The following is a 14,294-nucleotide window of genomic DNA, read 5'->3' as shown; positions in this document are numbered from 1 at the left end:
AACTTCTCTGGACCAAAGTTTCAACACTGAAATTCTATGACTCTTCTTAAATAACCTTCATTGGTAGCTAGTAACCTTGGATTCAATTTCACAGTTGACTCTACAAGTCAGGGCTGAGCCTCGGTTGCCATAGTGGACACTGGGAATATCTAGCGTCATGAGATGGAAGGTACCAGAGAATAGAAAAGTGGTATTTTCCAAACATTCTTCTTCCAATGGTCCTGCAGGAAGCTGGGCAGGCCAGAGTGGAAGAAGGAATTAGAGGGAATTCCCAGAGGTCACAGAAAGTTAGAGAATACCTTCCAGGGTTTCATAGGTAGGGCCAGCACTGGCTTTGGGGCTGGACAAACCTTTCTCAGATGGGTCTGTCCTGTATATAGCAGGAGAGTCAGCATCCCTGAAGCTTGTTTACGAAAATACCCAAACATATTTCCATATGTCCTATAGGGTACAAAGGAACTTCCAGTTGGGAACCATTACTAGTCAACCCTTCATTTTACAGTCAAAGAGAGGTTTACAGGGGTTCAACCTTGACCTTGCTCAAGGTTACCCTTGATCTGGTAACAGAAATGGGACTAGATGCAAGTATAATGATTCCTGGTTAAGTTTTCTCTCTCTAACCTTGGATAAGATCCAAATAGAACCACTTTTCTGGATCAACCAGACCAGAGGACTCCAAAACAGGGTGGTGGTACAACCCCTGGGTGAGCAAGATAATCTACTGAGATGCTAGAAGAAAACATAAGAACTTTCTATTTCTGTTGTATCTCCTCCTTTAAAAATTTGTGGGATTTTATAATGTACATAATATATTAGAGTAGCATTATGTATAATTAATACAGACATACACACACACACATATATATATATATATATACACATATATGTACATGTTTAAATATTTTTTTAACTGATGGTATGCATGATCAAAAAGTGTGGAGTCCACCAGTTTAAACATCCTCTTCTATTTCTAACTCTAAAAAATTACCTAATTGCCCTGATTTTACTATTTATTTTTTCAGGATGAAATTTGTAGGTTGTTCTTCTAAGAAAAATATAGGTGTCAAGTGCTAACCAAATCAGACATCTCTATATAAGCAGATTATCAACCACGCAGCAGAATTCCACATAATCAGCCAAGTTATTTTGGTTATTTCATCACTTAAATCAGACTAACTATTTGTCAACCCAATCTTCTCTTTGGCATTTAATCCAGAAAATCAATCAACCGGTTTTAGGTGACCTGGTTCAGTCTTATTGAGAAGGTCTGGAATGGTTAGAGGAAGTAAGAAAAGGAGAAGGAAAGGGGGGTGGGAGAAACCTACCTCTACAGCGGTGTTCACTTGTTTAAACATTTTCTCTCCTTTTCAATCTTTTTCACCTAGTTTTGGAACACAGCTTAAATTACTTCAACCTTTAATAATGTTCCTCTTAAACTTACTCTGCCATGTGGGATGAAGCAGTGCATGCCAGAATGAATGTGGCTTCTTGATAAATTATTAACAATTCACCAGGTATGCTGTATAGACCTGCTTACATTAGAACGAAGCACTCTTCACTGGGCCTTAATCAGTAAGAGGGAGATGCAAGAAACATCAACATCTTGATGAAAAGAGACCCCCTGAATCCTGGATTGGGACGAGTTTAACCTTTCTAAAGCATACTTACAAAAATCACCTGATGATCAGATTGTCCCTAGAAAGGAGAAACAAACAAAAAAAAAGCCAACATGAAAAGGAAAAGAAAACTTGCTGGAGGAAAAGGAAGCTTCTGTTATGCACAGCCAAGGGCAGTGAACCCACATCTTCACAACGTGAACTCTGTTGACCTCTCACTTAGGTGTGGTTCTGGGGGCTCTGCAACCAGGATCTCGTTTAATGCCCACAACATCTTTATGCTACAGGATGATATGATCAAAGAAAGAGGTTCGCAAACTTTCTGTTCATGGCACCTTTAGTGTTTCAGTTATATTTTTACAGCACGTTTAATCAAAAAAAAAAAAAGTCCAACGGTTCCATTTATTCAGTAGTCACACCCAAATGACATGGTAATAGTAGTTCACACAGATATTGCTGTTTCCTTGGAAAAGTGCAAACACCCCATGGGGAGTCGGCAGCAGAACCCTGGAGCACCCTGGCACACACACAGTATGGAACCAGAGATACACTACCTGTGACATAGATGCTATCCAAACCCCTGTTTTGTCAATGAGGGAACTGAGACCTGCCCAGGTTACCCAGCTGGTTGGTTGTAATACAGGAATCAGAATGCAAGTCAGAATCCAGAGTCTACTCTGCTGTACCAGACCCCTCCCCTCCTCCTGACTCACTGACTTTAAATCTCATCATTATTGCCTTTCCCCATGACGACTACTCTGTACGTACCTCCCCTCACCCCCACGCAAACACACAGCACACAGGCAGGTATGTACACACGCATGCTCATTCCCCTGGTTCAAACCATTTCTTACCATTTGAATGTCCTCCCTCTCCTCTGCCTTTCCAGAAACTGCCCTTGCTTCAGTTCTCAGCCCTTAATTTTACCTCTTGACCACGTGTTCCTCCACTAACCTCTCCCTCTTCAAAACCTCAGTCTGTCTGCTACGTGGCATGTTATGACACCTGGTCTCCTGCTGCTCTCTCATTGTTTTATCGGTGTGACTGGTTTTCCCAGTAAGACTGAAAGCTGCCCAAGAATAGCGGCTCTGTGATATCTTGCGCTGAGTGTGCAGCAGCAACTCTGGAAGTTATTTGAAATCAGCAAAGTCATCAAATGCTATAATTTGATAGTAAACTGTAATGGCGGACTGTAATTAACAGACAGAATATATTTACCATAAAGGCAATGACCATCAGGAATGATATCTGACATCTATATGATTTCTTTATATTTTACCAAAGGCTTTTTACATACACGATTTGGCACTCACAAAAGTGTAATTGTTATACCCTTCTCATGGGAGAAAGGAGAGATTTAGACAGGGTAAGTGACTTCAGCCTAAGTTACCCAACGTGGAAGTGGAGGAGGGAGGTCTGGAAGGCTGGGGTGCCTGTCTCTCTCCTGGCCCTGTTTTATGTTTGCACTTAAGTAGCCTTCCCACAGATGCCAGTGTCTCTGGTTCATGTGATGGGGCAGAATCTTGATTTCAGAGGCACTGTCCAGACTCCAAGACAACTGAAACCAGCACCATGCCCTCCCTGCCTGGACTACGTTCCAGGCAGAGCCCTGAGCCACACTCACTGCAGAACAGGTGGCTGGTGGCTGGAGACACTACTGAAGATACTGCCAGCCCTTTGGTGGGGTCCAGGGTCTTGTTAAAAGTTCCAGTGCTACTAAGGAGAGGCGCATCTCCAGCTAGTGGTTTCCTAGGTGGGTTCAACCCAATTTCACCCCTACGATACAATGAACCACAAGATTGGGGTTGACAGCTTCTGAGGCAAATGAGGGGTGCTTAAGCAAAAGTCTGAAATTAAAAGCTACTCTCCCTTGGTGAAAGCTGAAAATGTGAATCTCTTCTTTTTGAGTCATGAGGGCTTTGGTCAAAAATAGCCACAGCAGGGCTCAGCAGTCAGCCTGCTCTGGGTTTACAGTGGACTCTGTTACTTGCGTGACTTGGGGAAAGTCATTTCACTTCTCTGAGTCGCAGCATGCTTGTCAGTAGAATGAGGTCATAGGACAGTTATGAAGATTAAATGGAAAAGCAAATGGAAAGCATGAGAGAGAGAGCCGGGCAGGTAACAGATGCTCAGTAAGGGACAGCTACTTATCACGGATGACAAATGGGTTTTCCGGTACTGTGCCTAGCAGGCACATATTAAATGGGAGTGACAAACATTACCACCACCACCGTTACAGCAGTATTCTGGGCACTAATACTAACTCCTCACAGAGCATCTAAAAGGCTGTAGCCTGTAGGACAACTGTAGTAGAATGGGGAAGGAGGGAGAAAGTGAAAGAAAAGATAACAGAACATGCCAAGGCAGAAAAATTCACCCAGAGAGACCTTGACAGGAAACAGAAAAGAAATAGATGAAGAGCCAACAACTGGTGAGTATAAGGACAGGGTGCCGGGCTCAAGAAGAAAAATAAACAACCTGGACCCTTTGAATGTACACTTCAAATTACAGCATTTTCTTTTGCATTGTGCCTCCAGACAGTTGGGAAAATATAAATGTGTCCTATTTATTTATAAAGCTTTATTGGGACTTCAAAAAAAAATTAGAGTTAAACGTTATGAAGAAGGGGAGAAACAGCTATATAAAGTAGCGATTTTTCTCACGTGATAAATAGGGTGGGTTGAATCTAGGATGAAAGCTTTGACACCAGAACACTTTCTTCAGACGGCTGCCTTTCTGGAGATATAGACGCTCGTGATCAGATAATGTACATGAAACACATTTGTAAATGCTCAAGGACCCTACATTAATTATTATCATTACATATACAGCAGCGCACACACCCCAAATTAGAAACCCTTCTGAATATCGCTGAAATGCCAACCACGGGTGTGCTTTGAGGGGCCAACAGGATGGAGATACTCACAGTGGCCGCGGTGTCCTGGCTGAGAGGCACGCTATGGGACTGCTCCTGCAGGGACTTATCGACGCCAACCTCAGAGTAAAAGACCTGGGAAAGATGCGGACACCAGAGTGAGAGCAGGGCTGGGACTTCTGCACCCCATCGAGGGCCTGGGGTTCTAAGTCACTCACACCCACAGTGTTCTGAGGTGCCCGGCCACCTCGCATATACACTAGTTCCGTGACGAACATCAGACACAGCTGGCCAGGGTCACAAACTTGGAAGCCTGAAGAGGCCAGGAGGAAGTCGTGTGTCAGCGAGGTGTGATGGCCAGGGCTGGACCCAGCTCCTGCTATTTTTCGCAAAACCATGACTCTCAGGTAATTTTTCATTTTCCCACTTTTGATAGGACACTGAGTCCAGAAACACGTTTCTCTACTTTAAGAAGACAATAGGACAAGGGCATTGATAAATGGCGACTCTCCCAGGGTGGAAGCGTGACAGTAGGGGGTGGTGGGTTTCGGTTGTTATGGGGAGTAGAAGGGGGATACGTCCCGTCTGAGTGGACAGCTCAACACCAGCTGACTTGGTACCCCAAAGGAATGCGGGCCCAGTGCGCCCAGCTTTCCCCATATTCCCAGAGATTTCAGAACTTCAAATATTTATCTGTAATCTCCTGACTTTTAAAAAAAATATAGTTCAAAGAAACCGTTTTGGAGAACTTCAATCAATCCAATTTTGTAACCTCTGATAGACAGGAATCCGTTCCCTCATCCCTCCTCCCCTTTGCCTGTCCACCTCTTTACTGTAATTCAGATTTTACAGTATTTTGTGCTTATTGACAACATTCTACAGTGACTCCCTATTATTGCCCATGTTTCTGCTTCAGTCTCCAAAGGTGACTGTAGGCAATTGGATAGAGGAACCATGCCTTCTTAGTTTAGATTTTCCCATCCCTGAACAGAGTAAGGCCCGGGTAGACCCTAACAGACTTTCAGTCATTTTCAAACACCCTTGAAAGGAAAACATTTCCTTTGATTTCATGGAGAGAGAATTGGGGCAGTTATTAATATGGGAGGGCTGATACCAAGAGGCCATATGTAGGAGGGGCAAAGATGGGAAGGACACATAGTTACCCTAAAACACCCAGTACAGAAATCCCGGTGCCCAGGTACTCACAGTATACCCAATGATGGGGTGCCTAGGATGCCTTGGCATTTTCCACTGGATACGGAAAGCTGTACAGTTCAAGGCGTCCACCGTGATATGAAGAGGAGGCCCCACCTTGTCTGTTTTGTTTTTGCCAAAACAAAAGAGATTGTGTTAGAAGCTCCATGAATCCTACCTGGGGCATTCTTACGTGTGTGTATTCTCTTTTTCTTTTTCTTTATTGTTGTATTCCTTATATGTATTTACAATTTTAAACCCTGAATTCCCTAGGACAGTTCTGATTCTAAACCATGTCTCACAATTGTTCCCTTGGATTCCTCAGCATAGTGGAAGCTAGAGGGGCATCACCACAGGGCCTCACTGGACGTGAAGGCCTAGAGAATGGCCCAGGCCAGGTCTCACAACATCTAGGGAAGGAGTGAGAGGCCATGACAGGGCCCTGGCTTCATGTCTTCATGAAGATTCTCAACTAGAGCTGGCAGGGAAGCCCAGCGCTCGGAGTATGCTGCTTTCACACAGACTTACTCACATGTCTCCACACATCTTCCCACAGGGAAGATTTTTTTCTTTCCCAAAATAAGTAACATTTGTATAATGCTACAATTATTGTTAATATTTTAATTTTCAGATCATTTTACAAGAAATAAAATGGGACAAATATGTGCAAATCATATGCCTGATAAGGGATTAATACCCAATATGTAAAAAGAATTCATACAACCCAATAGCAAAATACAAATAATCCAATTTAAAAATGAGCACAGGATCTGAATAGACTTTTTTCCAAAGAAGACATATAAATGGCCAGGCATACAAATGACACTCAACATCACTAATCATCATGAAAATGCACATCAAAACCACGAGATATCACCTCACCCGTTAGACTGGCAATTATCAAAAAGACATGCGATAACGAGATCTGACAAGGAAGTAGAAAAAAGACAGCCATTGTGACCTGTTAGTAGGAATGTAAATTTGTTCACACACTATGGAAACCTGTATCGAGTTTCCTTAAAAAATTAAAAACAGAACTACCATACGATCCAGCAATCCCACTTCTGGGTATTTATCCAAAGAAAACGAAAACACTACCTCAAAAAGATATCTGCACACCCATATTCATTTCAGCATTATTTACAATAGCCAAGATATGGAAAAGAACCTAAATGTCCATCATTGGATGAATGGGTAAATGGATAAGAAAATGTGGTACATGTCTACAATGGAATATTATTCCACCATAAAAAAGAAGGAAATCCTGCTATTTGCAACAACACGAATAAAACTTGAGGGCATTATGCTAAGTGAAATCAGGCAGACAGAGAAAAACAAATACTGTATGATTTCACTTATATATGAGACTCTAAAAATAACCAAACTCATAGAAACAGAGAGTACATTGGTGGTTTGGGGTGCGGGGGGCAGGGGAGAAGAATGGATAAAAGTGGTCAAAAGGTACAAAATTCCAGTTATAAGATGACTAAGTTCTGGGGATCTGTACTGTATTGCATATTGGAAAGTTGCTAAGATGTTTAAAGTTCTCACCACACACAAAAAAATGATAACTGTGAGGTGATGGATGTGTTCACTAACCTTATTTGGGGTCTTCATTTTGCATTATATCACACATATCAAATCATCATGTACAACACCTTAAATTTACACAATGTTTATGTCACTTATATCTCAATAAAGCTGAAAATTAATTAATTAATGTAGAGGGAGGGAATAAAAAAACAGCTAGAACTCCATACTCCATTCTGTTTCCCCTTTCTTCCTTTCTTCCAGAAGTAACATCCATTTGGCATCACTGTGTCTTACATCTGATGAGTTTATATACTCTTATTTTATCTGCACATTTCTTTAATTTTACTGGAAACAACCTGGTAATGGGTAAAGGAATGGATAAACTATGCTTTGTCTATACAACGCACCACTATCTTTCCCATTTGAACATTTGTTTGTTTAATAAGAGAGACTTATCTGAGGAAAGAGAGATGCCGATAAAGACCTTTGTAAATTTTAAAGCACTATGCAAATATTAACCAGGTTCTGACCTTCCCTGCACTGACGGCTTAGCAATCATCATTCTTTGGTTCCTAAATCTACTGCCACTTGTCCACGTGTCTTTCAGTCTCTAAAATTTCACTGTCGCCATCTTCTGTCTGTTTCCATTTGTCCCACTGATTAATGCTCTTTTCCCCAATTAACAAGCATTCTAGTGGGGTTTTTAAGGGACTGATAGTAAATGTTTGCTTAACCCATCAGGTTGCACTAGAAGTCAATTAATCCTCATAACAACGTGAAAGAGAGGAGGAAGGCGTAATTCCCACTTTACAGACGAAGAAACTGAGGTCTAGAGTCAGTTTGTGTAAGATCTCATCAATGGGACAGAAGACAGAGACAGTGAGAAACAAGGGAGAGGTGGTCTTCCTCTTTTCACTCCTTAACATTGGTGCTCTTAGTGATTCTGCCCAACCTCCTCTTCTCAGCTCCCACTATGCCCTCTTCCTGGGTGCTCTGATCCCTGCTACAACATATATGCTGGTGGCTCCCCAATCTACTTCTCCAGCCCAATCCTTCTTTCAGAGGGGCAGGCCTATGTACCCAACTGCCAAGTGGCCCCCAGATGTTGTGCAAGCCTCTCAATGTCAACACGTCAAAACTGGATTCATAATCCTTCTCTTCAGCCTGAGCCCCTCCAGCAATCCCTGCCCTGATAAATGGCATCACCGACCACCATGGCTTCCGGAAACCTGGAAGTCACCCTCAGGATCAAACTGGTCACAAGGTACCCATCCTCTTCAACCCAGTGCCTGGGGCAACACTACCAACTGTTCAGAGCTGTGCATTCAGTGGAACTTATTTGCCATTTGTCAAGAGTTCCCTGATGGCTTCTCTGGTCTTTTTGGATCCTAAGAGATACAGTTTCCTTCCCACAGCTTCCTTAGTCTGCACCCTCCACTGGAGAATGTATGTTAGTAAACGAAACAAAACTTTTTTTTTTTTTTCCTGCAAAGCAGTTGAACACAACATGAAGGTTGTTGGGGCCACAGGACTGGGGGTTTTAAGTTGTGTGTAGGAGGGCTGTATGATGGCCATGTGGTTGGAAGGAAGCAGCAGAGTCCTAGTCTTAAGGCTGCTTAACATTTGCATGGAGAGCACAGCATTTTTCTCCTTGTCTGTTTGTTTGAAGTGTCCTTGAGGATCAGGCCGGTCTCCAGCTGGGAGCTGTCTGAAGCTGTATGTGCAAAGCAGACACACCATTTATGCATAGATTGTATGAGTATTGGCATATATCTGGAGGAGGGTAGGCTTAAGGCAGGAGTTAGCCACCCAGTAACAGGAGGAGTTAAGGCAGGAGTTAGCCCCACCTCACCCCTGGGCTGGAGATAGATCCCAGGTGGTGGACCTGGAAAGCCCGGAGAAACCAGCAGGGGAAGTCATTACACATGGCCTGATAGCAGCTTAAGAGACAAGGAGACATCAGTATGTGGTTCAAACTGGGGTGAACCAATCAAAGTAATTCTTAAACCTCTTTCAGCTACCCCAGTGAAAGATAAGAGTGGAAGTAACTTTCCTCACATCTCTACAATTTCTGAGTCATCAGGAGAAAGTCTACTCTTTGGACAGGACAAGTCTAGCCCCAGCTATAATTTCCAAAAACTCTTAATACAGCAAAAATATTTTGATAATGGTTATAATACTGAGGTCTTCTGGGATTTTATTTATTATAATAGAAAAACAAACTAATGCTCCCTCAATACTAAAAAAAAAAAATTGAAATAGTAGGCCACTTACATGTGGACTGAATAGGATTTAAGCAGTTAAATACAAAAAGTATGCTCATATTTAACCAACAACGGTTACAATGACAAAAAATATATATTACATAGCAGAAAACTAGTTTTGAAGAATAATAGCCTTTAAAACTAGTATAATGAAGGCTGGTTAAGATGGTGCAGTACGGAAATGCTGTTCTTACCTTCTTTCATACTCACATCAAAATTTCAACTGAACTACAAAACAACCATCATTGAGAATCACCTAAAGTTTTGCTGAACTGTAGTCCTACAATTAAGGACACACAGAAGAAGCCACCATGAGACTGGCAGGAGGGGCAGAGACTCATACCGGGCTGGTCACACATCTGAGTGTGACCATTAAAAATCGGGAGGGATACCCTGGCTGCAGAGGTGCCCACCAGAGAGGAATGAGGGGTCCCAGTGCTGCACTAGGCTCCCCAGCCCAGGGTTCCAGTGCCAGAGAGAGAAGTCCCCACAATGTCTGGTAGTGAAAATCAGCATAGATTGTGGCTGACTGGGACGGAGGATGATAACACTCCCAGGTGCTCCTCTTGGAGGGTCTGCCCACAGACTCACTCACTGACGGACTCACACACTCTGAGCTCCAGTGCTCGGGCAGCAGGAGTGGCAAAAGGGACATACAGGGAGGAACTCAGTTATCTGGCCTCAGGGTGAGGGCTGGAGGGGCAGAGTTCTCCCAGAAGGAGGAGCTGGTGGAAGCCATTATTTATTTGTCGAGCCCTCCCCCATTTCCCTCCCACCCCCTATTCTCACCCCCACCCCTAGCGTGCAGACAGGTGGCCACCATATCTGAGTTTCCATCAAGCTGGCTGACACCATTCATTCAGCATGCCCTGGTGATTCTGAGACTCCTCCCCACCCAACTTTGCAGCATACCCAAGCTGCTTCCAGTAGCTTTATGGTACAAACTGCCATCCTTGGCGCATGCTGCAGACTTTCTTAGAGTCTCTCAAAGATTCACAAAACCCAAAAAAGAGCATCTAGTGTTCGCGTGTCCCATAACTCTGGCTGAGCAGCCTGAGGCCCAGCACTAGTGACAGCTGGCCTTGGTTTGTGGCTTGGCCTCTCAAGGTACCTCCAAGACCAGCACAGGCAGCAGTCATTTGCAGATTGCTTTGTGGCTCATGCCAGGTGGCCCTGGGCAGGGCACAGGCTGCAGCAGAACTTGGCCTGCAGCAAGTACCCTCCCAGGTGGCCCTGGGGCTGGCATGCCCAGTGGCCAGCTTTGAACTGAGTGTGAGTATCACCTGGCCACATACAAGGACAACACACCCAAAGGGCACTCTGGGCAGGCACCAGAGCCCTGCTAACGCGAATCCTGCTCCATAAGGTCAGCCCCTGCACCACAACTCCTCCACTGTAGTCATGGCCAGTCCTCACAACCAGTGAGCCCAAGGGTCAATCCCTTCCACTGACATACAAAGAGCAACCAAGGCTCAACTACAAGAAAAAGCTAAAGGAGTTCATCACCACCAAACCAGTATTTCAAGGAATCTTAAAGGGACTTCTTTAAGATGAAGGAAAAAAAAAGATAAAAAATATGAATAATAAAATAATAATAATTACATATCTATCAACAATTACTTTAAATGTAAATGAATTAAATGCTCCAATCAAAAGACATAGGGTGGCTGAATGGATAAGAAAGCAAGACCCACCATACATACCATGATTCCCTGAAAATAAGACCTAGCCGTACCATCAGCTCTAATGCATCTTTTGGCGCAAAAATTAATATAAGACCCGGTCTTATATTATATAAAACCTGGTATTATATTATATTATATTATATTATATTATATTATATAGATTCAGTCTTATATTAAAATAAGACCAGGTCTTATATTAATTTTTGCTTCAAATGGCGCATAAGAGCTGATGGTCCAATAGGTCTTATTTTCAGGGAAACACGATATGTTGCCCACAAGAGAATCCCTTCAGGTCAAAAGACACACAGAGACTGAAAATACAAGGGATGGAAAAAGCTATCTCATGAAAATGGGGATTGGGGTGGGGGAAGCTGGGGTAGCAATACTTATACCAGACAAAACAGAATTTAAAACAAAGGCTATAACAAAAGACAAAGAAGGACCCAGTAAGCTCACTTTTGGATATTTAGCCAAAGAAACCTAAAACGCTACTTTGAGGGTATGTGTTCATCGATACATTCATTGCAGCATTATTTACAGAAGCCAAGATATGAAGGCAACCTGGGTGTCGTTGAAATGCATGAATGGATAAAGAAGAGGTGGTACACATACACAATGGAATATTACTCAGCCATTAGAAAGAATGAAATCTTGCCATCTGTGACAACATGGATGGATCTAGAGGGTATTCTGCTGAGTGTAGTTAAGTCAGACAGAGAAAGACAAATGTCATATGAATTCACTTATAAGTGGAATCTAAAAAAACAAAATAAACAAACGAAACAGAAACAAATTCATAGATACAAAGAACATTTTGATAGTCGCCAGATGGAAGGGGGTTTGGGGGTGGGTGAAAAGGGGAAAGGATTAAGAAGTACAAATTGGTTGTTACACAGTCGTCATGGGAATGTAAAGTACAGCATAAGGAATACAGTCAATAATATTGTAATAACTATGTATGGTGTCAGAAGGGAGGGGGGTGGAGGCAGGGTGAAAAAGGTGAAGGGATTAAGAAATACTAATTGGATTAATTGGAAGTTAAAAAATAGTCAATGGGATGTACTAACTATGTATAGTACCAGGTGGGTACTAGACTAGTTAGGAGTATCACTTCTTAAATTATATAAATGTCTAACCACTATGCTGTACACCTAATGTAATGCACAGCATAGCGAATATAGTCAATAATATTGTGACAGTGTGCTACAGTGTCAGATGGTTGTTGGACTTATGGTGATCACTTCTTTAGGTATATAAATGTTGAATAACTTGGTGTATGCCTGAAACTAATATAATATTGTACATTAGCTATATTTTAATAAAAATATTTTAAAAAACTAGTATAATGCATTTATACAATATATCTTGAAGCTGTGTTCTTGTAAGCTAAAAGCTATACTTAAGAGATAAATAAATAAAAAGTGTGCTTCTTTGCCATGAGGGAGCTGTATTCTTGGTCTTTCTTCTTTAGAGGGCTTTCAAAACTGTATTCGGTTTTTTTGCATGAGAAACTTCTGAATAATTAGGTCAATTTCTTATGGTAATTTGACTTCATAAAATACTTCAACTTCCTGAGCAAAATTCATTTCTGATTCAATTAGTTTTGTGATCCAATTCATAAAAACACTTCAAAATGCAAATAAAAATATCATCTGTGACAGAAATACATTGCTAGCTTTTTAGTTATTTGATTTTCACAGAATGAACCAAGTTATATTCACTGATGCAACGGGAAGTGCCCAGAGTAACTAAAAATAATCAGGAAATTCTGAATCGGAAAAAAGAAAAAAAAACACCCTTATTTCCATCTTTTTGAAGCTTGCTCCAACTATTATTATTATTACTAAATCAGCACTATAAATCTGCCACTAGGGCCACTTTTCAAGGTGATACTTTCAAGGTAGCAGTAAAAATGTGGGTTTAAGACACAGAAGAGTTGTTCTAGTTACCTAGGCGATTCAAGAAATTCTCAGACACCGAGGAACAGCGTGAAGTATTTTCCAAAGCGCTGCCAGCTTCTCTTTGTGGGGGCAGGGGGTAGCGTTCACATCCCAATCGTCCTTCCCTTTGAAATCCACCACTCCAACGTGTAATTCCAGAATGTAATCCACCATTTCAGGCCAAGCACTCCCATGGCAGGAATGTGGCATCCCAGGACAAGAAGACATGCCTACCGAGAGTCCGGGACTCCTCCACCTGTAGACCATTCCTTGAGTCCCCAAGACCCTAGATTGCCTGCCCAGAAAGTCTTGAGCCTGTTTCCTGGTCCTTGGTGGCCTCTCCCCTAGGTCTGTCCTTCTGAGGGTGGACAGTGCTGCACAGTGCACCCTCAGGTGGGAGAGGTGGCCAATGGATTGCTGTTTGCCAACATGGGTGATGGACAGAGCTAGGCTTGCAAGCTAAGGTGTCCACATGTGTACACGGGAGCACGCTTCATGGAAGGAAAGAGCCAGGGGTGTGCCAGACCACGGTTCAGGGGCCAGTTCTCTCCATGTTGCCTCTTTTCAAAGTGGAAATTCAAGGACTCTGAAAAATCCAAATTTGAATTTGTTCTTCCAGGTCATTATGAAAGTATATTTGTCAGGGTAGAAGGAGACAAAATAGCGTATCTAATAGTTTGTTAACTTATTGAATGAACTGTAAGTTTTCAACAAATGATTATGGGGGTATCCGTTTGAACTCTCCAGGTGGTCTTGATGTGCACCTGCTCTTGAGTGAGCACCACTGTGAGTCTCATTTTTCCAGGTGTTCTCATCCAATCCCACAGTGTCCCAGGCACCTGCCAAATGGAGCTTTTCAAGTGAGTTAGGCATATCTAATTGGTCTTCTCAGCCTTGATGGCTCACACACACCCCAAACTCCAAATGTTCCAGATTGAAACCATCACCTTTGGCCTCCAAATCTCTCCCATGTTCCCCATAGTTCAAAACCTGGGAACAGGTTTAATTCCTCTTTCTCTTATGTTCTAGATGCAACTCTCCATGCTGCCCCCATAGAACGTGAGACCCAAGAGGGCAGGAACTTTTGTGCTCACCTTTATCCTTAATACCAAAAGAAGTCTCTGGAATATAGTAGGCGTCTCATAAATATTTGCTTTCTGATTGACTAAATGACCAACTGAATAAAT

The 14,294-nt window shown here is 42.5% G+C and overlaps 1 protein-coding gene across 2 annotated transcripts in view; it reads right to left on the bottom strand.

Annotated features, from left to right (window-relative positions):
* EGFLAM (EGF like, fibronectin type III and laminin G domains) overlaps window positions 1-14,294 on the bottom strand; it is a 152,087-nt gene that overhangs the window by 94,033 nt on the left and 43,760 nt on the right. For both annotated transcript variants that reach the window (XM_033111275.1, XM_033111276.1), the window contains exons 2-3: window positions 5,698-5,807; window positions 4,543-4,626 (exon numbers count right to left, since the gene is read on the bottom strand). In XM_033111275.1, coding sequence (XP_032967166.1) covers window positions 4,543-4,626; window positions 5,698-5,807 — 194 coding nt within the window. The remainder of the gene's footprint in view (window positions 1-4,542; window positions 4,627-5,697; window positions 5,808-14,294) is intronic.

This window comes from Rhinolophus ferrumequinum, chromosome 7 (genome assembly GCF_004115265.2).
Source record: "Rhinolophus ferrumequinum isolate MPI-CBG mRhiFer1 chromosome 7, mRhiFer1_v1.p, whole genome shotgun sequence".
In the NCBI taxonomy this organism is placed as follows: Eukaryota; Metazoa; Chordata; class Mammalia; order Chiroptera; family Rhinolophidae; genus Rhinolophus; species Rhinolophus ferrumequinum.
The sequence above is the reverse complement of the archived record's forward strand: the minus strand, read 5'-3'. Positions and strand labels throughout refer to the sequence as shown.